Raw genomic sequence first — 24,287 nt, 5'->3', positions numbered from 1 at the left:
AGCAGAATCCTTTTCATGATGATTGTGGACAAATGGGGATCACTGGAAATAGAGCTTTTGACTTCCAGTCTAAATCATCAGTTGCCCCTGTTCTACAGCTGTGTTTGCACACCACAAGCATTGGGGATAGATGCCTTTCCTCAGGTTAGGAATTTAAACCTGATATATGGCTTTCCTTTACTTCATCTGGTTCCGCGACTGCTTTGAAGGATTCAGAAGGATAGGGCAATGTTTGTGGCAGCAATTACTTTTTGGCCTTGAAAGCCATTGTTTCCCCTTGTATCACATCTTTCAGTGGAACCTCCCTGGCTTCTTCCTCTCTCTGCGGATATGTTGGTACAAGAACAAATTCATCTGAACCTGACGGTATGGTTGCTGAAATCACAAGCTTTAGACAATATCAGATCCAGTAATTCAAACTTTGCTTCAAGCTAGAAAGAAGACAACCTCATCAGTGTTTTACAGAATATGGAATGCCTTTTCTGTATGGATAGTGCAACGTAATGCTTCTACAGCCAAAATAGAATTATATAATTTTTCGGATTTTCCTTTTGATGGTTTCCTAAAAGGACTTTGTGCCAGAACACTTAAAGTTCAAATATCTGTTATTTCTGCAATTTCTGGGATCAAATAGGCCCAGAAACCTCTGGTCCATCAGTTCTTTCAGGTCTTGTCTCATACCCAACCTTCTACCATCTGCTATTCGATTGTGGGACCTTCCTATAGTTTTGGAAGCCTTTATTAAAATACCCTTTGACCTTATTTATGAGATCTCACTTAAGTTCCTTACATTGAAAACTAGTTTCCTTTTTGCCATTACTTCTGCAAGACAGGTCTCTGAGTTACAAGCCTTTCTGTTAAAGAATCTTTTCTCATCTTCCATTAAGATAAAGTTGTTTTACGCATGGTTCCTGAGTTTTTACCGAAGGTTGTCTCTAATTTTCATAAATCACAGGACATTTTGTTACCATCCTTTTGTCCAGATATGTTAGATTCAGTGGGGAAGCCACTCTGTCAACTAATTCTGGTACGTTGTCTCCATAATTATGTCTTAGGAACTAAATCTAACAGGAAGACGGATTGTTTGTTTATAGCATGCAAAGATGATTATGTCAAGGTAATGCTTCTCCAAAATTCACTATGGCCAGTTGGATAGTCCAAACAATCTCAAGGGCTTATAAACAGAAGAATTAACCAGTTCAAGTTGGACTCAGGGCTCATTCCACAAGGGCAGTGTCAACATTCTTGGCAATGGAATTGGATGCTATGCCACTGGAGATATCTCAAGTGGTAGTTTGGAGCTCTTCTCATACATTATTGTTTCATGCTATAATTTGGATATGTGACCATATTCTTTAGATAAATTTGGACAAAAAGTTTTATCTTCTGTAGTTTCCTAAATAAACTTATTTTTTTACTTTTCCAGCATTTCTTTTCTTGTCTGTTTTTACCCACCCCGTTTTTATGTATTGCTTTATTCTCATCTCACTGGTAGCTTTACCAGGGAGGGCCAAGATAACTAGAAATTAACAAATATAAGCAATATCTATATCTTGGCTCATATCCCTGGGTAATACTTAACAGGCTCCCTTCTCTTTTTTTCCTAATGTTCCTATGAGTATAATCTTGTTTTAGAATTCTATAAATCCCACCGGTGGTGATTATGAATAGTAGCATATGCCTTGTAAACTAAGAGGTTTTTATTAATTTAATAAATACATTTTAATATTTGTGTTTACAGCTGGCTTTTAGGAGTGCACTCTTTATTTGTTGCATTTTATTTCAAGAGATGTGAGGGATACGCCTCTTACCAAAGGTTGCTTGCTATATAATTTTGTCTTGTCTTTTTATGCTTTTCAACAAAGAATAGAAAGACAACAAAACAAATTTATGTACTAGTCGTAAATTGTAAAGTTATTTAAAATGGTAAGCTCTATCTGAATCATGATAGAAAAAATTGTGTTTCATGTCCCTATAAACTATGGCTCTTATAGGTAATGCTTGAAACACTATTGTAACCCTTTCACACATGTAATGGAACGCCACCTACCCTGTCCTCATTGTTAAAATGATAGAATAGGATTATGACTGAGGTTGATAAATTCTGAGACATGAGGTTTGTCTGCCAAATATTTTAAAGATATTGAATTTTTTTTTATCATTTTGAGTTTACTAACTTGCCAGGTCTAAAAACATAATGTTTCCTTAAAACTTTTCATAATGCCATGCCATATATTTTTTACATATTACACTAGGACATGAGGGTGAAACAGTCAACCTTGTGGGGAACTTCAGAGAAGAACAAGAGGAGCAAAAGAGCAAACCGGCCTCAAGATGAGGATTCTTCCGATGACCTTGCAGGTGGGATTAAGTGACATAATATGTTCAAAGGAAAGTTGCAGAGCAAACTGTAGCATGACCAAGTGTATAATCTTGTGTTTTTATAGTTTTAAAGCCTTGTTTTTTTGTCATAAGTACCCAACTACTACAGTGGCTCAATATTACTAAAACAACTTATGGCTGGTGAACCGGTGGAACAACTGAAACATACCAAAACAGTTTTCCAACTACAATAGTCTTTTTAAATATGCTGATTTACTGGTTATCTAAGACCATATATTGTAAGATATATTATATTTGGTGCTGATCAATGTGATCTGTAAACCACTAGTTATTTAATGCTGCCCCAGGGCTAATTTTGCATGCAATACGAATAGAAGTAATAACAACTTCATAAGCATTATGGCTTCTAATGGCAATATGCTTTTTCTCCAGGACTAACATGCCATCACGTCTGCAAGGCAGTTGATGTGAACAATGTTAAAAGAGCTGTGGCACAAGCTGTGTGGTCTGTATGCAATGAGTGCATGAAAGAGAGAAGGACCAGAGATGGAGAACTTGTTGCCCCTTCTGATGTCTGGCTATGCCTTAAATGCGGCCATCAGGTACGACAGTGTCCCCATGCTTGTTTGCATGGGTAGCATAAGTCACCGTCATTGTGTTATATTTGAAAAGTAGCTGACATTTTACAGGCACTAGTAAAAAAACAGCTAGAAAGTGAGAGACTGTCCAACCACTGAGTTCAGTGAGCAGCTGTAAAACACATTGACTGAAACAGCAGAGAATAGAAAATATGTAGAAATGCATCATGTTCTAACATTCTACCCTAAGCACTGATCATATCTAAACATACATAATTGTTGTATATCTATTCTGCTTGCCAATGTAGTTTCATAGAAGTTCTCTGTTTGCTGAAAAAATGATCAAAACTGAAATGTGCACAAATGCATTTTAGTTTTGAAAAGAAATATGATTCAATAAATGTATTTTAGGACAATGCTTCTGGTAAATTATTACTTTTTTAATTTTATACACACATAAGCTGTGCATGCCTGCTCAAAGAGTCAGCTGTGACTTATATAATACAAATTAAATTATCACTGATAATCACAGCATTACAGTGGGTATTGAAAAGAATCACCCCCCCCCTTGAAAATAATCAAATTTTGTTGCTTTACAGTCTGAAATAAAGACAGACACAGTTTTTGTTTATCCAGTTGTACTTACTCAGTGCAACTTAAAACATCCAAGTGAAAGATGTAACACTAACATGTCAGGCAAAACTAAAGAAAATTCAAAAACAGAATCACTGAGTAGTAAAAAGGATCACCCCCTCCTAAAATTACTTTTAAACTCAATCAGGTGTAGCTAATCACCTTCTCAACGGCACACAAAAAGCCATTTGACCTTCAACTGTGATCAGCTGTGGCATATATATTAGTTCAGCATGAAAAGAGCTTTCCTGGAGCATCTCAGTTTCTTGTAATGCAACTGAAGCAAACAATCAACTATGGGTGGCAAGGGACTGTCAAAAGAACTCCGGGATAATATTGTGGACAGGCACAAGTCAGGAGATGGATACAATAAAATATCAAAGACTTTATCAATGCCTAGAAGCAAAGTGAAGTTTATTATTAAGAAGTGGAAGGTATCTGGATCAGGATGTCCCTCCAAACTGGATGAAACTTCCAAGAGGAAACTGGTCAGAAAGGCTACCAAGAGGCCCACAGCAACTGTGAAGCAGTTGCAGGAATTTATGACAGAGTGGTCATTGTGTGCATATGACAACAATATCACAAATTCTCCACAAATGTGGCTTGTATGGGAGGGTTGCAAGAAAAAAAGCCACTCCTCAAGAAAGGCCAAATGCAATCACGACTGAGCTTTGCCGTAACACACCTAGGAGAATCTGAGGCCACTAAAATTGAAATATTTGGCCTTAACACCAAACGATATGCCTGGAGCAAATCCAATACAGCTTACCATCCAAATAACACCATACCTACAGTAAAATATGGAGGTGGTAATATCCTGTTATGGGGTCGTTTCTCTGCAGCAGGCACTGGAGCACTTGTCAGGATAGAAGGAATAATGGATGGGGCAAAATACCGTCAAATTCTTGAGGTAAATCTGCTGCCCTCTGCCAGGAAGTTGTCAATGGGAAGAAGGTTTACTTTCTAACATGACAATGACCCAAAACACACAGTAAAAATGACCACACAGTGGTTGAAGGAGAAAAAAGTGAATGTCCTTGCATGGCCTAGTCAGAGTTAAACTTCATTTAATATCTGGGGCATGACTTGAAGACTTCAATCCACAAACGGTCACCATCAAATGTAACGGAACTGGAGCAATTCTGCAAAGAAGAGTGGACAAATATTGCACAGTCTAGATGTGCAAAGTTAGTAGAAACATATCACAACAGACTAAAGGCTGTAATTAAAGCAAAAGGTGATTCAACAAAATACTGACACAAGGGAGTGATCCTTTTTGCAACTCAGTGATTCTGTTTTTGAATTATCTTTATTTTTGCCTGACATGTTGGTGTTATATCTTTAATTTGGATGTTATAAGTTGCACTGAGTAATTACAACTGGATAAACAAAAACTGTGTCTGTCTTTTATTTAAGGCTGCAAAGCAACAAAATGTGATTATTTTCAAGGAGGGTGATTCTTTTCAATACTCACTGTATGTCCTTTACAAGCAGATTCTTAAAAAATAGTATAATTACAAATGAGAAATTGGGCGAAATTTTGATTCTGTCGTGCATTGTCAATCCTTACGATTCCAAAGAGAGAGAGAATAATTTTATAGCATAAGCCTCAGTTTATCTGTAAAAACTGAGTTTACCCATAAAGGCTTGGAACAGAGATTTCACAAATTGATTTTAGTCTCAAAATACATATTCAACTTCTAAATTGCTACCTTCCTTAAAGGTCCTCCCTCAACATAACTCATTTCAAATATATAGAGTTTTTGTAACTAGAGAATATGTAGTGTAATTATTGCTAAAGTGCTGTTCACTGGATTTACCATCACTAAAGGTGCTAAACTCACCCTCTCTGTGCCGCGTCACCTCGCTAAAGTAATCGGCTCTGGCTGCCCTCAGCACAGTGCTCTTTACCAATGAGGTGACGTTTCCACCTCTAAACCAATAGCCGTGTTAGGATGTCAGATGACATGGTTTAGAGGTGGAAACGTCACCTCATTGAAGACGAGTGTTGTGGCTTGGGCGGCCAAAGCTACCGTGGCACAGAAAAGGTGAGTTTAGTTAGTACCCTTTTTTTTAATAACTGATGAGTTTAATTATAGTGATTATAGTGATGGTAAATCCTAGCGTTTATTAAACGCTCGGATTTACCATAACTTTAAGTTTAACTGACATTTTATGTTAAATTCTACTGACTAAAGGAGTTTGGCTGAAATGTGGCTTAACCACCTAGCAGTGACAACAGGCACTGAAAATGTGAAATACTTTTTCAGCTAGAGATAGATATATAGATGTTAGGGATGTGCAAATATTCAGCATTAATAATTTTTGGAGTATTTAGCTCATTTTAGCACCATATTTATCAATGTAAAAGTGCAAAACACGAACATTTGTATTTGCACAGACATTTTGTGTGTTCTACTTTACTGCAATAGATACAGCGCGAAAATGAACTATGCCGAATATTAGTACATCCTAATACATGTCATGCGGTATCGAAATACTACTCAGTAGGTTAGGTGAATTAAAGCTTGAAAGTGGTATTATTGTAAAGTTGCTTGCTTATACATCAGGGTTTCTTTTAATTCTTGTATGTGAAGATTATTTTATTATACACAGTGATATTTATATTTGAGAGCTGACTTGCATATTTTTATGGACTTAGTCATACCAACTGCCTGATAGACAACATAATTTTAGACATTAGACTAGTATTACTTATATGACTTCTAGAAGTGAATATATTTACACTAGAGAGAGCTTTAAGTATTTTATATTAATATGTACACATACATGTGTTTTATATATAATACAGTTCATTTATATTATAATAGCAAAACTTGAAAATACGCTGCACTCACTGCATGGACTGGACTGCACATTCTATGATCTTAGTGCAGACTTTCACTGAGGATTAACCACAATTAGAAATAAACGGATAAGCTGACAAATATTAAAGATTTAGAAGCATTTCAATGATCCGGCTTATGATACAGTTATTTGAAACAAATTGTATTAAGAGACACTCAGTTTATCAATCAAAATATATGTGCCTCATACTCTCTGATTAGTCTGTTTGGTTCTATAGTATTTAAAGGGAAAACTTTCATTATATCATGCCATCATTTTTTCCAGAACTGTGTTACTAGAGGCTAATTATTGTATTGTTTATGTTCAGGGCTGTGGTGTAAACTCTGAAGGTCAACACTCAAAGAACCACTTTAAAAGTTTATACCCAGAGCCTCACAGCATTGTAATCAATCTCAGTACGTGGGTTATTTGGTAAGTTTTGCATTTATTAATATTTATTTAAAGAGGCATGAATGTCAACATTACATTTTCATAGAGATAGAGCATGCAATTGTTTATTAAATAAAATATTATGTAAACAAAATCTGAATTTAATTTAACCCTTTCATGACTGGGCTAACTTGTCTACATAGGAACAACATATTGAAAACGACAATAAATTGAAATGGCGATTGCGAGATTTAAATTTTTGGATTGGTTCAGGGGCGCGTCCCTCTGTTGGTAGGCACACCCTCCAGACCGCTATCCTATTCATAAAGCGCTGTTGGTTTAGTACAGCCAAACGGCTAGGACGTTCCATGCCATTCTAATGGCGCAGTTAGGACGGCATGAAACATCCTAATGTCGGGAAGAGGTTAAGAGAGCTTTTATACTGAAGATGACAAATGGGTGGTAGAATAATTTTTAGAAGAAGAGTGATAGAAACAATTTAGAGCAAAAGAGTGGAACATCTATACTATAATCGTGTTTGCGAAGCTGCATCCCGGTGGATTCCAAAAATGGCAGGGTGGTGAAAGAATATACGAAAAAACACGTAACCGCCCGCAAGAAATAAATAAAAAACACGTAAGGGCTATTGGTAGTTTAGTATTAGATTAGGGGGTGTTTTTATTTTTGTGGGGATTTTTATAGGGGTATTAGTTTAGGTTTAATTCTTTTATTTTGCATAGGTTTGTTTTATTTTTATTCTGTAATTTTAATTTTTTTTATTTTTACATTTATTTTTTATTTTGCGTAGTTTTAGCTTTGGGGTTTGTATTTTTTTTTTTAAATAGACTGCCCTCTGGGCAGGCTTATCGCCTAGTATTAACATACAAAGTAATTAAGAAAAGTAAAATACTGCAACAGGTCAAATACCTTCCTCAGTGGAAAATAGTGAATATTTATATCCGCAAAAGAGAAACCAAAACACTGATCACTTAAATTGATGGTAAATCCTAGTTTCTCTTGTTAAGTGTGTTCAGTCCACGGGTCATCCATTACTTATGGGATATATTCTCCTTCCCAACAGGAAGTTGCAAGAGGATCACCCAAGCAGAGCTGCTATATAGCTCCTCCCCTCACATGTCATATCCAGTCATTCTCTTGCAACCCTCAACAAAGAAGGAGGTCGCGAGAGGAGCTGGAGTTTTTACTTAACTATTCTTCAATCAAAAGTTTGTTATTTTAAATGGCACCGGAGTGTGCTGTTTTTCTATCTCAGGCAGTATTTGGAAGAAGAAACTGCCTGCGTTTTTTATCTATGATCTTAGCAGGCGTAACTAAGATCCACTGGCTGTTCTCGACATTCTGAGGAGTGGGGTAACTTCAGAAACTGGGAATAGCATGCGGGGTCCTCCGCAAATGAGGCATGTGCAGTACTTTATTTTCTGGGAATGGAATTGACTAAGAAAATACTGCTGTTACCGTATGATGTAAGTACAGCCTTAAATGCAGTAGTAGCAACTGGTATCAGGCTGATAAATGTATGCGCAGTCGAGTTATATTCTAGGGACTAGAATTTGACTGAGAAAATACTGTTAACACTGAAATAATACTTAAGCCTTCTCTGCAGTGGTAGCGACTGGTAGCAGGCTTAGTGATAGCTTTGCATGACATTGAAAAATGTTGTTTTTTAATAAAACGTTTACTGGCATGTTATTCGTTTTTTGTGAGGTACTTTGGTGATAAATCGCTTTGGGCATGATTTTTTCCACATGGCTAACATATTTTTCTGCATGGAAACCGTTATATCAGGGCTCCCACTGTTGTGATTGGAGTGGGAGGGCCCTTGTTTTAGCGCCTTGTTGCGCAGTTAAAATTATTGCACAGTCTTTCTGCTTCTTCCTCCTTGATCCAGGACGTCTCTAGAGAGCTCAGGGGTCTGCAAATTTCATTTGTGAGGGAGGTTATCAGTCACAGCAGATCTGTGACAGTGTGCTGACTGTGATTAAAAGCGTTAAATCTTAATTGATATCTGTTTTATCCGTTTTGGGTATCGAGGGGTTAATCATCCTTTTGCTAATGGGTGCAATCCTCTGCTAATAATACACTTCTTGTTAAGAATTGTTTAATTATATCTGTATTTTTGAAGCGCTGCAGCGTTTTTTATATTGCTTGTAAAACTTATTGAAAGTGATTTCCAAGCTTGTTAGTTTCATTGCTAAGTCTGTTTTAAACATGTCTGATTCAGAGGAAACTGTTTGTTCATCATGTTCAAAAGCCAATGTGGAGCCCAATAGAACAATGTGTACCAATTGTATTGATATTGCTTTGAATAAAAGTCAATCTGTACCGATAAAGAAGCTATCACCAGACAACGAGGGGGAAGTTATGCCGCCTAACTCTCCTCACGTGTCAGTACCTGCGTCTCCCGCTCGGGAGATGCATAGGATTGAGACACCTAGTACATCTAGGCCCTTACAAATCACTTTACATGATATGGCTAATGTTATGAAAGAAGTATTATATAATATTCCCGAATTAAGGGGCAAATGCGATAGCTCTGGGTTAAGGACAGAGCGCGCTGATGACACGAGAGCTATGTCTGATACTGCGTCACAATTTGCAGAACATGAGGACGGTGAGCTTCATTCTGTCGGTGACGGTTCTGATCCGGGGAGACCGGATTCAGAAATTTCAAATTTTAAATTTAAGCTTGAGAACCTCCGTGTGTTACTAGGGGAGGTATTAGCTCTGAATGATTGCGACACGGTGGCAATTCCAGAGAAATTGTGTAGGTTGGATAGATACTATGCGGTACCGGTGTGTACTGACGTTTTTCCTATACCAAAAAGACTTACAGAAAAAGTAAGGAGTGGGATAGACCCGGTGTGCCTTTTTCCCCTCCCCCGATATTTAGAAAAATGTTCCCTATAGACGCCACCACACGAGACTTATGGCAGACGGTCCCTAAGGTGGAGGGAGCAGTTTCTACCACTATCCCGGTGGAGGATAGCTGTGCTTTCTCAGATCCAATGGATAAAAAATTAGAGGGTTATCTTAAGAAAATGTTTGTTCAACAGGGTTTTATATTGCAGCCTCTTGCATGCATTGCGCCTGTCACGGCTGCAGCGGCATTCTGGTTTGAGTCTCTGGAAGAGGCGATTCGCACAGAGCCGTTGGATGAGGCCTTGAGCAAAGTTAGAACCCTTAAGCAAGCTAATGCGTTTGTTTCAGATGCCGTAGTACATCTAACCAAACTTACGGCTAAAAATTCCGGATTCGCCATAGAGGCGCGCAGAGCGCTCTGGCTTAAATCCTGGTCAGCGGATGTAACTTCCAAGTCTAAACTGCTTAACATTCCTTTCAAAGGGCAGACCTTATTCGGGCCCGGCTTGAAGGAAATTATTGCTGACATTACGGGAGGTAAGGGCCACGCCCTTCCTCAGGACAGGGCCAAACAGTCTAATTTTCGTGCCTTTCGTAACTTCAAGGCAGGAGCAGCATCGACTTCCTCTGCTCCAAAACAGGAAGGAACTACTGCTCGTTACAGACAAGGTTGGAAAGGCAACCAGTCATGGAACAAGGGCAAGCAGGCCAGAAAGCCTACTCCCGCACCTAAGACAGCATGAAGTCAGGGCCCCCTATCCAGAGACGGATTTAGTGGGGGGCAGACTTTCTCTCTTTGCCCAGGCTTGGTCAAGAGATGTGCAGGATCCCTGGACGTTAAAGATTATATCTCAGGGATACCTTCTGGATTTCAAATCCTCTCCTCCACAAGGGAGGTTCCATCTTTCGAGGTTATCGACAAACCTAGTAAAGAGAGAGGCATTTCTACAATGTGTACAAGACCTCTTAATCATGGGGGTGATCCACTCAGTTCCGCGATCGGAACAGGGACAAGGATTTTACTCAAATCTATTTGTGGTTCCCAAAAAAGAGGGAACCTTCAGACCAATCTTGGACTTAAAGATCTTAAACAAATTCCTAAGGGTACCATCGTTCAAGATGGAAACCATTCGAACCATCCTACCCATGATCCAAGAGGGTCAATATATGACCACGGTGGACTTAAAGGATGCCTACCTTCATATACCGATTCACAAAGATCATTATCGGTACCTGAGGTTTGCCTTTCTAGACAGGCATTACCAGTTTGTGGCTCTTCCCTTCGGGTTAGCCACGGCCCCGAGAATTTTTACGAAGGTTCTGGGCTCACTTCTGGCGGTACTAAGACCACGAGGCATAGCGGTGGCTCCGTACCTAGACGACATTCTGATACAAGCGTCAAGTTTTCAGAATGCAAAGTCTCATACAGAGATAGTTCTAGCATTTCTGAGGTCGCATGGGTGGAAAGTGAACGTGGAAAAGAGTTCTCTGTTACCACTCACAAGGGTGCCTTTTCTAGGGACTCTTATAGATTCTGTAGAGATGAAGATTTACCTGACGGAGTCCAGGTTATCAAAGATTCTCAATGCTTGCCGTGTCCTTCATTCCATTCCAAGCCCATCAGTAGCTCAGTGCATGGAGGTAATCGGCTTAATGGTCGCGGCAATGGACATAGTGCCATTTGCGCGCCTGCATCTCAGACCGCTGCAACTATGCATGCTCAGTCAATGGAACGGGGATTACTCAGATCTGTCCCCTTTGCTAAATCTGGACCAGGAGACCAGAGATTCGCTTCTCTGGTGGTTCTCACCGGTTCATCTGTCCAAAGGAATGACCTTTCGCAGGCCAGATTGGACGATTGTAACAACGGATGCCAGCCTTCTAGGCTGGGGAGCAGTCTGGAATTCCCTGAAGGCTCAGGGATCGTGGACTCAGGAGGAGAAACTCCTCCCAATAAACATTCTAGAATTAAGAGCAATATTCAATGCTCTTCTAGCTTGGCCTCAGTTAGCAAAGCTGAGGTTCATCAGATTTCAGTCGGACAATATCACAACTGTGGCTTACATCAATCATTAGGGGGGAACCAGGAGTTCCCTAGCGATGTTGGAAGTCTCGAAGATAATTCGCTGGGCAGAGTCTCACTCTTGCCACCTGTCAGCGATTCACATCCCAGGCGTAGAGAACTGGGAGGCGGATTTCCTAAGTCACCAGATTTTTCATCCGGGAGAGTGGGAACTTCACCCGGAGGTATTTGCTCAACTGATTCGTCGTTGGGGCAAACCGGATCTGGATCTCATGGCATCTCGCCAGAACGCGAAGCTTCCTTGTTACGGATCCAGGTCCAGGGACCCGGGAGTGGTGCTGGTAGATGCATTAGCAGCCCCTTGGGTTTTCAACATAGCTTATGTGTTTCCACCATTTCCGTTGCTACCTCGGCTGATTGCCAGGATCAAACAGGAGAGGGCATCAGTAATTCTGATAGCGCCTCCGTGGCCACGCAGGACCTGGTATGCAGACCTAGTGGACATGTCGTCCTGTCCACCATGGTCTCTTCCTCTGAGGCAGGACCTTCTAATTCAGGGTCCTTTCAACCATCCAAACCTAATTTCTCTGAGGCTGACTGCCTGAAAATTGAACGCTTGATTCTATCAAAGTGTGGGTTTTCGGATTCGGTTATTGATACATTAATACAGGCTCGGAAACCTGTGACAAGAAAAATTTACCATAAGATATGGCGTAAATATTTATATTGGTGCGAATCCAAGAGGAGTAAGGTTAGGATTCCTAGGATTTTAGCTTTTCTACAAGAGGGTTTAGAAAAGGGTTTATCTGCTAGTTCGCTAAAGGGACAGATTTCAGCTCTGTCTATTCTTTTACACAAACGTCTGGCAGAGCATCCAGACGTCCAGGCCTTTTGTCAGGCTTTGGCTAGAATTAAGCCTGTGTTTAAAGCTGTTGCTCCTCCGTGGAGCTTAAACTTGGTTCTTAAAGTTCTTCAGGGTGTTCCGTTTGAACCCCTTCATTCCATTGATATTAAGCTTTTATCTTGGAAAGTTTTGTTTTTGATGGCTATTTCCTCGGCTCGAAGAGTCTCTGAGTTATCTGCCTTACATTGTGATTCTCCTTATCTGATCTTTCATTCAGATAAGGTAGTTCTGCGTACTAAACCTGGGTTTTTACCTAAGGTTGTTTCTAACAGGAATATCAATCAAGAGATTGTTGTTCCATCATTATGTCCTAATCCTTCTTCAAAGAAGGAACGTCTTTTGCATAATCTAGACGTGGTCCGTGCTCTGAAGTTCTACTTACAGGCAACTAAAGATTTTACACAAACTTCTTCTCTGTTTGTCGTTTACTCTGGACAGAGGAGAGGTCAAAAGGCTTCGGCTACCTCTCTCTCTTTTTGGCTTCGTAGCATAATACGTTTAGCCTATGAGACTGCTGGACAGCAGCCTCCTGAAAGAATTACAGTTCATTCCACTAGAGCTGTGGCTTCCACCTGGGCCTTTAAGAATGAGGCCTCTGTTGAACAGATTTGCAAGGCTGCAACTTGGTCTTCACTTCATACTTTTTCCAAATTTTACAAATTTGACACTTTCGCTTCTTCGGAGGATGGTTTTGGGAGAAAGGTTCTACAGGCAGTGGTTCCTTCTGTTTAATGTTCCTGCCTTGTCCCTCCCATCATCCGTGTACTTAGCTTTGGTATTGGTATCCCATAAGTAATGGATGACCCGTGGACTGAACACACTTAACAAGAGAAAACATAATTTATGCTTACCTGATAAATTTATTTCTCTTGTAGTGTGTTCAGTCCACGGCCCGCCCTGTCTTTTTCAGGCAGGTTCTAAATTTTAAAATTATAACTCCAGTCATCACTGCACCTTATAGTTTCTCCTTTTTTGTCTTGTTTTGATCGAATGACTGGATATGACATGTGAGGGGAGGAGCATAAATTATGTTTTTTCAAAAATGCTCGGATTTACCAGCACTAAAAATAAATTAAACCTTCAGTGATGGCTATGTTAAACTTACCTTTCTTTTTTTTTTTTTTAATGAGGTGAAGTTTTCATCTGCAATAGCAGTGCTAGCATACAGCACAGTTCCTTTTTGTGAGAGGTCATTTACTCTCTGATCTACCTTATGTAATTGAAATATATACATTTGCAAGTTATGAGACAAATTGCATGGCAAAATGTATCATGCTAAAGCTTAAACTACAGATACTGCAGGACACCAAGAAAAGGCTGATCTCTTCCATCACTTATTATTATTCCACAGATCTCTATATATTTTAAGGGACACCAGCTGTTATCAGTTAGCTCCCAGCAGTGCATTGCTGCTATGGAGCTGACGTTAATTGTGTGTGTGACACCTTTGCAAGGGTTAAACACATAGTTATATTCAGCTATATTGGTTGATTAAAAAGCTCTAGGATGTTGGTGTGGTTTTCTTTTTTCACTTTTTTGTCTCTTTAAACAGGCATAATAAGCCAAAAGAAAAGTGCGTAAATGTATTTGTTTTGAATAGAAGCCTTTTTTCAGTATACTTCTATTAGCAAAAATGCTTAAAATAAAACTATTTCAGGGATGTATGTACATGCTGTATGTCCCCAGTGCACTTGCATTTATATACCACCACATTCATATACAAGAGAGCCATTGGCATGCTGTACTGTGTCAGAGATTGCTCATTTTGCATCATGCAAACCATTGCCAGCAATCTGAGCAGGTCTATTGTTTCAATGCATATGCACAGGCTGCTCACCAGCATATATGCATATGCCCCTAAAACAGTGATAACTTTTTCTAGGTGCATTTTTGCTAATATAAGTACGAACAATTGTGTATGCCCATGTACACATATGTGACATCTGTTTTTAAAGACTTATACTATGAGTAAAGATAGATTTGATTATTTGCAGGAGGTGTAAGCGCAGAATGTGTTAATGAATTAAATTCACACTTATGTTTCAAAAACTGATTTATGTAAAGTAGAAGTTTTTAGTTATAATATTTTGTTAAACTTACATAGAAGCAAAGCTTATTTAGGCTATTATAACATTGATTAATACATATAAAGTTTAATATGACCAGACAGATTTCAGCCTTTTTATTACATGGTATTTATGGTAACTATATTATTGAGTATTATAGGGATATGAAACACAGACATTTTCTTTTGTGATTCAGACAGAGCATAACATTTTTAAAACGATTCAAATTTACTTCTGTTATCAAATTCCTCTTTCCTATGATATTCTGTGTTGAAGAGATACCTAAGTAGGCATCTGTAGCACTACAAAGCAGGAAATACTGCTGCCGTCTAGTGCTATTGCAAATAGACAATATTCTTGCAAAAATGTTGCCATATATTGCTCCAGAAATGGGCCAGCCCCTTAAGCATACATCCCTGCTTTTAAACAAAAGATACCAAACAAAACAAAGAAAAATCAATAAAATAAGTAAATTAGAAAGTTGTTTAAAATTGCATGCTCTATCTGAATCATGCAAGAATTTTGGGTTTCATATCCCTTTAATAGAGTCTAGTAAATTGTAATCCTTTTAATTAAATTAAGATTTACTTTTCTGGGGACTTCCGGGTGGAGGCGGGGAGACAGGTAGCTGCAGGTAGCTGCTGCTGCTCCTCTGAGTCTATAAGTGAGAGATACTATTTAATCTGCCAGCCCATTGCAGTTCCCCTTGGCTGGACAAAGCCTGGGTATTTGGATCGTTAGGTCCGGCAAGGGAAGTCCCATCTACAGCCTATTAGTGCATGCTGGCTGATGCACGCCATTCATACAGATCACCAGCTATTCCGGCTGTGTATCAAACCTACTTGACTGTAATCTTTTGAGGAGCGGATTCAGAGCAGCCTTGTTTGGAGGATACCAGCGACCAATATCGGAGGATAACAGTGAACGGTACTCCCAGGTGTAAATAGGGGTACCCAAGATTGCCCAAGCTGGATACTTACTCGCCGGGCTCTGGACAAACGAAGCGCTGCTTGCGCATTACCGAGTTCCTGGATCGGATCCTGGGTAGCGCTAATAAGTCTTGTAGGTGTTTTCCCCTTTGAAACCACATCCCAGGTGTACCTGAAGGTATTCGTGATTACCAAAGGTGGACACCCACTTGCTGGTCCTGGACGAACAAAGCGCTGTTTGTATAACACTGAATTCCAGGCGCACCTCACAGATGTCTTCCTCCTGACGCTTTATTTTAACGGGTCCTGCTGTCTGATTGCTACTTAGCCCGTCCTATTGGTTAAAGCATTCAGGAAGGTATCGTGTGTGCATACATTTCTGAGGTAATATAAGTTGAGCGGTGTAAGTGAGAGTGGAGTTGAGTAAGGTCGTGTGCCGACAGAATAGCACCAGAAGCATCTGTAAGCCCCGAAAGGCTAGGTAACATTATGCTCTTTGACGATCATTGGTTTATTACCTTCAGTTTTATTGGGAGCTGAGTGTGAGCGGCCCCTGCTTTGAGTGAGGTCAGCGAGGGAAAGCGCTGACGGAGCAGATAATTGGCAGCGGCACACAGAGTTCAGGTGGATCAGCTCTGAATAGTCTTGCAAGTTTGTGGATAATGAACACGCTGTGTATGCACAGATTTGTCTGAGCTGATATTTCCTCTACAAAGTGGCAAGCGGCAAGTTGATATAACTGTGTATGTGACCTTTATAATAAAGGGACACTGAACCCAAAAAAAATCTTTTGTGATTCAGATAGAGCATGCAATTTTAAGCAACTTTCTAATTTACTCCTATTATCAATGTTTATTCATTCTCTTGCTATCTTTATATAAAAATAAGGCATCTAAGCTTTTTTCTTGGTTCAGCACTCTGGACAGCAGTTTTTGATTGGTGGATAAATTCATCAGCAAGGACAACCTAGGTTGTTCACCAAAAATGGGCCGGCATCTAAACTTACATTCTTGCATTTCAAATAAAGCTACCAAGAGAATAAGGAACAATTGATAATAGGAGTAAATTACAAAGTTGCTTAAAATTGCATGCTCTATCTGAATCACAAAAGAAAAAAATTTGGGTTCAGTGTCCCTTTAACTCCCTCTCCCACTCCACCGCATGTTGCAACAAGTAACGGCTTCTTATTAAATCCATCTATATCCCACTTTAGGATTTTGCCAGCAATTGTGTTACAAAGTAACAATGAGAGACAGCTTATGGAATATGATTCAATAGGGACGCTTAAGATAAAATCAACATGGATATCTTGCCGAGGTCTAGCTGAAGTATTAAATCCTAACTGTTTTATGGTTTATATATTATGCAAGAGATTCTGCAGATCAAATGTTGAAATGTTTTGCACTGTTTTAATGATGGTCTTTCTAACATTTGTGATGAGAAATTAGCGGTTTACATGATAATTCCTGTATCTGTGAGTTAAGATATTCCTGTTATTTGACTATATTAATTATGCTGAACATATAGCTTGGAATATTAGGATTACTATTGTAGACTGTATTACAATCTTAAGCCTAATACAACAACTGGGTTAGTAATAACACCTGAATCTTGATGAAAGATTAATTATCTAGGCAGGTTATATTCATTACTTTAAAGATCTGCCAATACAACTTGATTATAATTTGATATACCTGTTATGCTATTTTGGTTTATGCAAAAAAACAATTAATACCAATTAATAGCATAGGTTGAATATGTTGTTTCCTTTTTTCACCCCAGTTAACTGCCCTTAGACTACAAGGCTTTTTTTTCTATTGCGGTTGCAGTATTTATTTTTATTAACAATTTTTACTTGAACACTAACACGATATATTTAGATATAGCACCTTAATTTTGGGCTTTGAAACATCAACTGAACTTCTCCTTGTTGATGTACTCAGAATAATTTTTAGGATAAGGTAGTACTTTACATATATAGTATATAAGCACCTTAATAATTTGTAATTTGACACTACTCTTAACGATTTAGGTTTTAGGAACAGCAATACACTACTAATAATTGCTGATTTGGATAGTGATTTATTTAATGCACATGTGCTTTGTATTACAGCACCACCATTCACTGTTGAGCAATTCACAATATCGTACACTGACGTTACATAATAGACACTTGTAGTCCTTGGTCCATGGACAGATATATGCTCAATAAGAGCTCTTCGCCCAATATGCCACCCAAACAAAGGGGAAAAAAAGGGAAGAGTAGAAATCCCGATTCTAGTACAGGTAGCCCTCAGTTTATGTCGGGGTTAGGTTCCAGAAGGAATGGTTGTAAATTGAAACCGTTGTAAATTGAAACCCAGTTTATAATGTAAGTCAATGGGAAGTGAGGGAGATAGGTTCCAGGACCCTCTCAAAATTGTCATAAGTAACACCTAATACATTATTTTAAAAGCTTTGAAATGAAGACTTTAAATGCTAAACAGCATTACAAACCTAATAAAATAATCACACAACACAGAATATATCATTAAAATAAGTTAAATGAACAAAAACATTTGCTAAACAGCATTATAAACCTAATACAATAATCACACAACACAGACTTCACTTGCATTTTTCTGCAAACAGTTCTTTCTATACATTCCAATCTGGATTGATTTATAGACAGGAAGATCTTGTTCCTTTAAAATCTGCTTGATAGCTCAGGTCTGGTTAAACTGATTTATTTTAGCTTGCTTGGCTTTGCTGCAACACAAGCGGACAGCTCCACATACTGGCTATTTTAATAAATGCACTGCTTCTCAATACTTTTCAATAGCAGTCACATGAATAGAAAAAAAGGTTGTTATTCTGAAACGGTGTAAATTGAACCGTTGTAAAACGAGGGCCACCTGTATAGATATATCCCAAGATAAAGGGATAACTAATCCCATGAGTAACAATATGGCAGAATTTGCAGCTGAAGTTGCAAAAATTTTGACCCCTCAATTTGATTTGATTAAACTAGAGATTAGAAAAGAGATATCTAATCTAACTACAGAAGTCAGACAGTTCTCTATAAGGTTAGATGAGGTGGAGAATAGAGTATCTGAACTAGAGGATCGTTTAAATTTACAAGAACCTGTTAGTGTCACAAAGTAAGTTAATCGCAACATTACAATAAAATATTGAGGATCTTGAAGATTGCTCAAGACATAACAATCTGAAAGTTATAGGTTTACCCGTATTACCGGAATTTCAAGATCTGATGACTTTTGTCACTATTACTTTGCCCCAGGCTTTACAGGTTCCACCCCCAGTTATTCCCTTTCAAGTAGAAAGGGTACACAGAATTGGATATCGTAAAGAGAACAGTGAGAATATTAAAGGGACATTATACACTCATTTTTTCTTTGCATAAATGTTTTGTAGATGATCTATTTATATAGCACATAAAGTTTTTTGGTTTTTTTAAATGTATAGTTTTGCTTATTTTTAAATAACATTGCTCTGATTTTCAGACTCCTAACTAAGCCCCAAAGTTTTATGTGAATACTGTCAGCTACCTACTCCAGCTTGCTTCTGTTTGTGTAAAGGGTCTTTTCATATGCAAAAGAAGAGGGGGGGGGGGTCTTATTTGCCACTTGCAGTGGGCTTTCCAGCTACCTTTTCAACAGAGCTAAACTGACAGCTTCTAAGTAAGTTTGTAAACAGTTTTATACTGGACTTTTATATCAGTAGCTGTGCATCTTATTCTTTATAGTAGTGTCTATTACATGCAGTTCTATGAAAATGAGTGTATACTGTCCCTTTAAGACAAGACCCGTTATATTTAAATTCATTAACTTTCAAGATAAACTACTATACCTTAACTATAGGAAATTCAATCCATTTTTAGCTGGCACCCACAGAGTGTTAATTTTTGAAGATTTCTCAACAGAAACCCTAACTAAAAGAAGGGAAATGTCCCCCTTTTATGGTAGATTATTGAGTGCCAACTATAATATCAAACAGATTTATCCAGCTAAGTTAGTAGTTCTGAGAGAGGGAATTTCACACATTTTAAATAACACTGTGGAAGCTGAAACATTTTGCAGAGAAGCTGGTGTATCCTAAAGGATAGTATTTGTTGTAAAAGTGCAATATTATACTTTATAGAAATAATAAAAATTATGGAATTGAAGTTATATTGTAGTTTATTATGTGTTGTTTATGCTTTTAAGTCATATATGATTTTTTTTTTTTTCTCTTGTTCCCCGCTTAGGTCTCTCACTGATATATATATATATATACACATCTAACTTAGTCTGGTGGTACCCAATTTTAATTTCATGGAATGTTGGCGGGATAACCTCTCCAATCAAAAGGAAATCTATAATTAAATATCTGGGGAAATTCAAACCGGATATTGCTTTCCTCCAGGAAATACACCTTAAACCTGCAGAAATACCCAAACTTAAAATTAATTGGGTTGGAGAGGTTATTGCCGCCACACATGACTCTAGGAAAAGGGGGGTAGCAATACTTTTTTTTTTTTTTCTCAAAATTTTATTGAAATCAAAACAGTTACATAAAAAAAAAAGCGTGTGGAATAAATAACATTTTGAAGTATTACACATCTGATTTTTAAACAAAAAAAAGTGGAGGGAAGGGGACATAGGGAGAAAAATCAAAGTACGGTTACAATAGATGCAAGGATTAAGAATAAAAATACTGTTTAGCATGCAGTCCAGACCAGTCTATTTCGGTCAATACATCATGAGTATATAAGACAATTTCTATTATAGGGCTAAGTTTGGTTTCATATATGTGAGTGAGAGGTATATTTCTGTATATATGATTCCCACATAAAAATAATTTGGGCATAGAGGTCTATGTTTTTATTTTTCATGTAGGAGTATTCTTCTAAAGAGATTGTATGATGGCACTCTGAATGCCATTTGATAAGAGAGGGTACCTCATCTGACTTCCAATTCCTAGCTATCAACATTTTAAAGCTGTTGCTTAATATATGGAATAGTTTTTTTGACTGGGTTGGGAGTTTGTTCTGAACTTTATTAAAAAGCCACAGACAAGGATCGAGGGGTATATGTATTCCTAGAATTTTACTAGATTCCTGAGCTATTTCGGAACAGATGGGAGTTAATTTGTCGCATTGCCACCAAATATGAGACATGTGGCATTCTAAAGAACCACACCTCCAGCAATGTGCCAATTTAAGTTTATATATCTTTTTACACCTTTCAGGAGTTAGGTACCATCTCTGTAAGATTTTTAAGTTGAATTCAACAAATTTGCATGAAACTATTTTTTTAATGTTGGCGAAAATTTGTAAAGCATCCGCATAGGTGATATCTGTGCCTAGTTCTGAATTCCATCTATCTAGATAATATGGAAGAGATCCCTGTGGTTGCTACGACAATATTGAGTGAGTGATAAATAGTGCATATCTGGTTGGAGTGGATTTATTACAAAGAGATTCAAAAGGTATCATTGGTCTGATCATGTTGTTGGATTGAGGGTGAGAGGTGATATAAGAGTGGCATTGTCTGTAGAAAAGCCATTCTTTATAGACAAAAAATCCTGTGGAAATTAGTTCGTCTATACTTGGGGAGTAGTGTTCGTTTCCGAGGTGATGGATTTGTAAAGATCTAAGAGGGGTACCTACAAGTTTAGGGGCTATCAAAAGGTCAGTCCGGAATTTTTTTATTTTTTTTTCAAAAATAGTTTTTATTTTGCAAAGAATTATGCACTGTGCATGTACACTCAGCAGAATTACAGAGTAGTATAAATTTACATCTGTTCAGATTGCACATACGCAATACAATTAACAATTATACAAACAGTAAACATAAAACATTGAAAACAAATAAATAACGCAAGAAACAAACACATTATACTTCCTGATGCAAGGATTTAGTCTTACATATAAGAAAAGGGTATTTACTCCCCCAATGACCCCCTTACTCAGTTGTCAAAGTTATTTATTGTGACATTTCAATGTATCGCCCCAATCTCCATGTATTCCTCATCATCCACTACTATGCTAGGTTCCGTTCCCTCTACTACTGTCCCAGGCCAAATATCTCCACACCCTGTAATTTATAAGCATTATATTGTGTAGGAGTCAAATTTATCTCTCAGATATTCTTCCCAAAGTATCTTAATCTGCAAGTATCTATCTAACCTTCGTTGCTTAAGGTAATGGTACTCTTCCAGTAATATAGAACGGTTACACTCTTATACCCAAAGTGCTGTAGTCGGTACTATGGAGCTTTTCGAGTTCCTGGCTATCAATATCTTAATACTATTACTTGCAATATTAAATAATTTAACCTGCTCTAAGGTAAATTTTTTGGGAACGACATGGAATAACCAGAGGGTTGGGTCTAACGGTAGAGTTTTACCTAATAACTTTGATGTTTCTTTTGAAATGTTCTCCCACACTGGGGTTATCATAGGGCACAGCCACCAAATGTGTGCCATATGGCCAGTGTAGTTATGACATCTCCAGTAGGTGTCAGAGACCTCATTGAATATTTTCTGACAGCGTGATGGGGTAAGATACCATCTGTGTAGTAATTTCATGTTTAATTCAATAAATTTACTGGATGTGGCAGATTTCTTGATGGCTGTGAATATTTTGGAAGCATCAATATGCGAGATCTGTATTCCTAATTCTTCCCCCCACTTATTAATAAAATGTGGTGTATGACCTGGGGCATTTTGTTTCAGCAATGCGTAAATAGCTGATAGTGCGTGTTTTGTAGGTGATTGTTTATGGCATAAGGACTCAAATACTGTCAAGGGTCTTAGCATGTTCCTTTTGTGCGGGTGGCCCAATATATAATTGTAACACTGCATATAAAAATACCAGTTTCTGAAACAGTTAAAACCTTTTTCAGTTAGAGCCGCCCTAGAGTGCAACTGGGTTTCATTCCCTAGGTGACATATCATCAACACCCTGTCTGGCTGTGTATAATTTTTAATCATTTCTAAGAGACCTAGAGTAAATTCTGTGTTGGAGATAAAGGAGATAAGAGGGGAGTAGGCAGATGAAATGTTAGGGAATTCCACAAGGATTCTCTCCCATATCGACATGGTCTCCTGTACAGTATGTGTAAGGTGGGCCTGTGATGATGCCATAATTGACGGTGTCCAACACCGTGTGCCTAAGTGTGGGGAACCTGCAATGTCATGTTCGAGGCGGACCAAAAGCTTAAAGTTAAAGTTAGTGCACCAGTCAACTATTCTCTGTAAGTGTGTGGCCTTCCAATATGAGACCAGGTCAGGGACTCCCAGCCCCCCGTTATCTATCATCTAATACATGTCCTTCCTAATTATCCGCGTGTGGCGTTTATTCCATATAAATTCAAGAATTTTAGTTTGTAAGGATGTAAGAAATGTGCATGGGAGGGCTATGGGTAGTGTCTGTATTATATACAGTATCTTCGGGAGGATGCTCATCTTAAAGGCGTTGATCCTACCCGTCCAGGACAGGGGTTTCCGACGCCAGGAGGACAAAGTGATTATAATGGTCGACTGGAGAGGCAAGAAATTTGTCTCGAAGATTTGATTAATCTTCTGAGTCAGGAATATTCCCAAGTACTTCAGTTTACTGTTTTGCCATCTAAATGTGCATACCTGTTGATTGGGTTGTAGGTCCCTGTTTGGAATGTTAATATTTAAGATTTCTGATTTACTTTGATAAGGAAGTTTGAAATCCTTCCGAATTAATCTAACTGTTTTAATAGGCTTGGGATGGATTGTATAGGATTCGTTAGGAAAAAGAGCACATCATCTGCATATAATAGGAGCTTATGTTGATGTTCCTTAACCTGTATTCCTACGATATCTACTGTGGACCTAATCTTTAGTGCCAAAAGTTCAATTACACACACAAATAAAAGCGGGGACAGGGGACACCCCTGTCTGGTTCCATTAGATATCCTAAAGGGGGCTGACAGGGATCCATTCACACAGACTCTGGCCATCGGGGATGAGTACATGGCAAATACTCTATCTACAAAGGCTTCGCCTAGGCCCATTCGTAGGAGGACCACCCGAAGGAAACGCCATCTGACCCGGTCAGACGCTTTTTCAGCATCTGTAGACACCACTACTATCGGGATACAGCAGCGGTTTACATAGTCAATTAGGTTGATGGCCCGTACAGTATTGTCTTTAGCTTCTCTTGTAGGTATGAAGCCCACTTGATCAGCATGTATTAAATGTGGAAGTAAGGCGTTCAATCAGGTCGCCAACAGTTTGGCATATATTTTCACATCCATATTCAGTAGAGAAATCGGCCTATAATTCTCAACCCTCGAGTGGTCCTTACCCTCTTTTGGGATCAGGGAGATGTGTGCAGTTAAGGAGCTACTGAGGAACGGATTAGTACAAGAAATGGAATTGAATAGGGTTAATAGTTGAGGGGCAAGTATCTTACTATATTTTTATAGTGGTAATTAGTAAAGCCGTCAGGGCCTGGGGCTTTCCTTTATGACCGAAAGAAGTTCTTTCATAGTGAAGGGAGAATTAAGGGATTCCTCATGTGCCTGGGTGACCGAGGGTATAGCTAAGTCTTTAAGGAAGGATTCTATAAGAACAGCATTAGATGGGTCCTTTTGAGTGGTATCTGGGAGGTTATAGAGGGATTCATAGTATATGCGAAATGCCTCCGATATATCGGAGTAGGCCATATCTTTTCCT

General features: G+C 38.5%; 1 protein-coding gene across 2 annotated transcripts in view; it reads left to right on the top strand.

Annotated features, from left to right (window-relative positions):
• Window positions 1-24,287, top strand: part of USP45 (ubiquitin specific peptidase 45) — an 879,557-nt gene that overhangs the window by 8,966 nt on the left and 846,304 nt on the right. For both annotated transcript variants that reach the window (XM_053710569.1, XM_053710568.1), the window contains exons 2-4: window positions 2,256-2,361; window positions 2,776-2,945; window positions 6,730-6,833. In XM_053710569.1, coding sequence (XP_053566544.1) covers window positions 2,256-2,361; window positions 2,776-2,945; window positions 6,730-6,833 — 380 coding nt within the window. The remainder of the gene's footprint in view (window positions 1-2,255; window positions 2,362-2,775; window positions 2,946-6,729; window positions 6,834-24,287) is intronic.

This window comes from Bombina bombina, chromosome 4, assembly GCF_027579735.1.
Source record: "Bombina bombina isolate aBomBom1 chromosome 4, aBomBom1.pri, whole genome shotgun sequence".
Taxonomy (NCBI): domain Eukaryota; kingdom Metazoa; phylum Chordata; class Amphibia; order Anura; family Bombinatoridae; genus Bombina; species Bombina bombina.
This window is presented reverse-complemented; position numbering and strand designations above follow the sequence as displayed.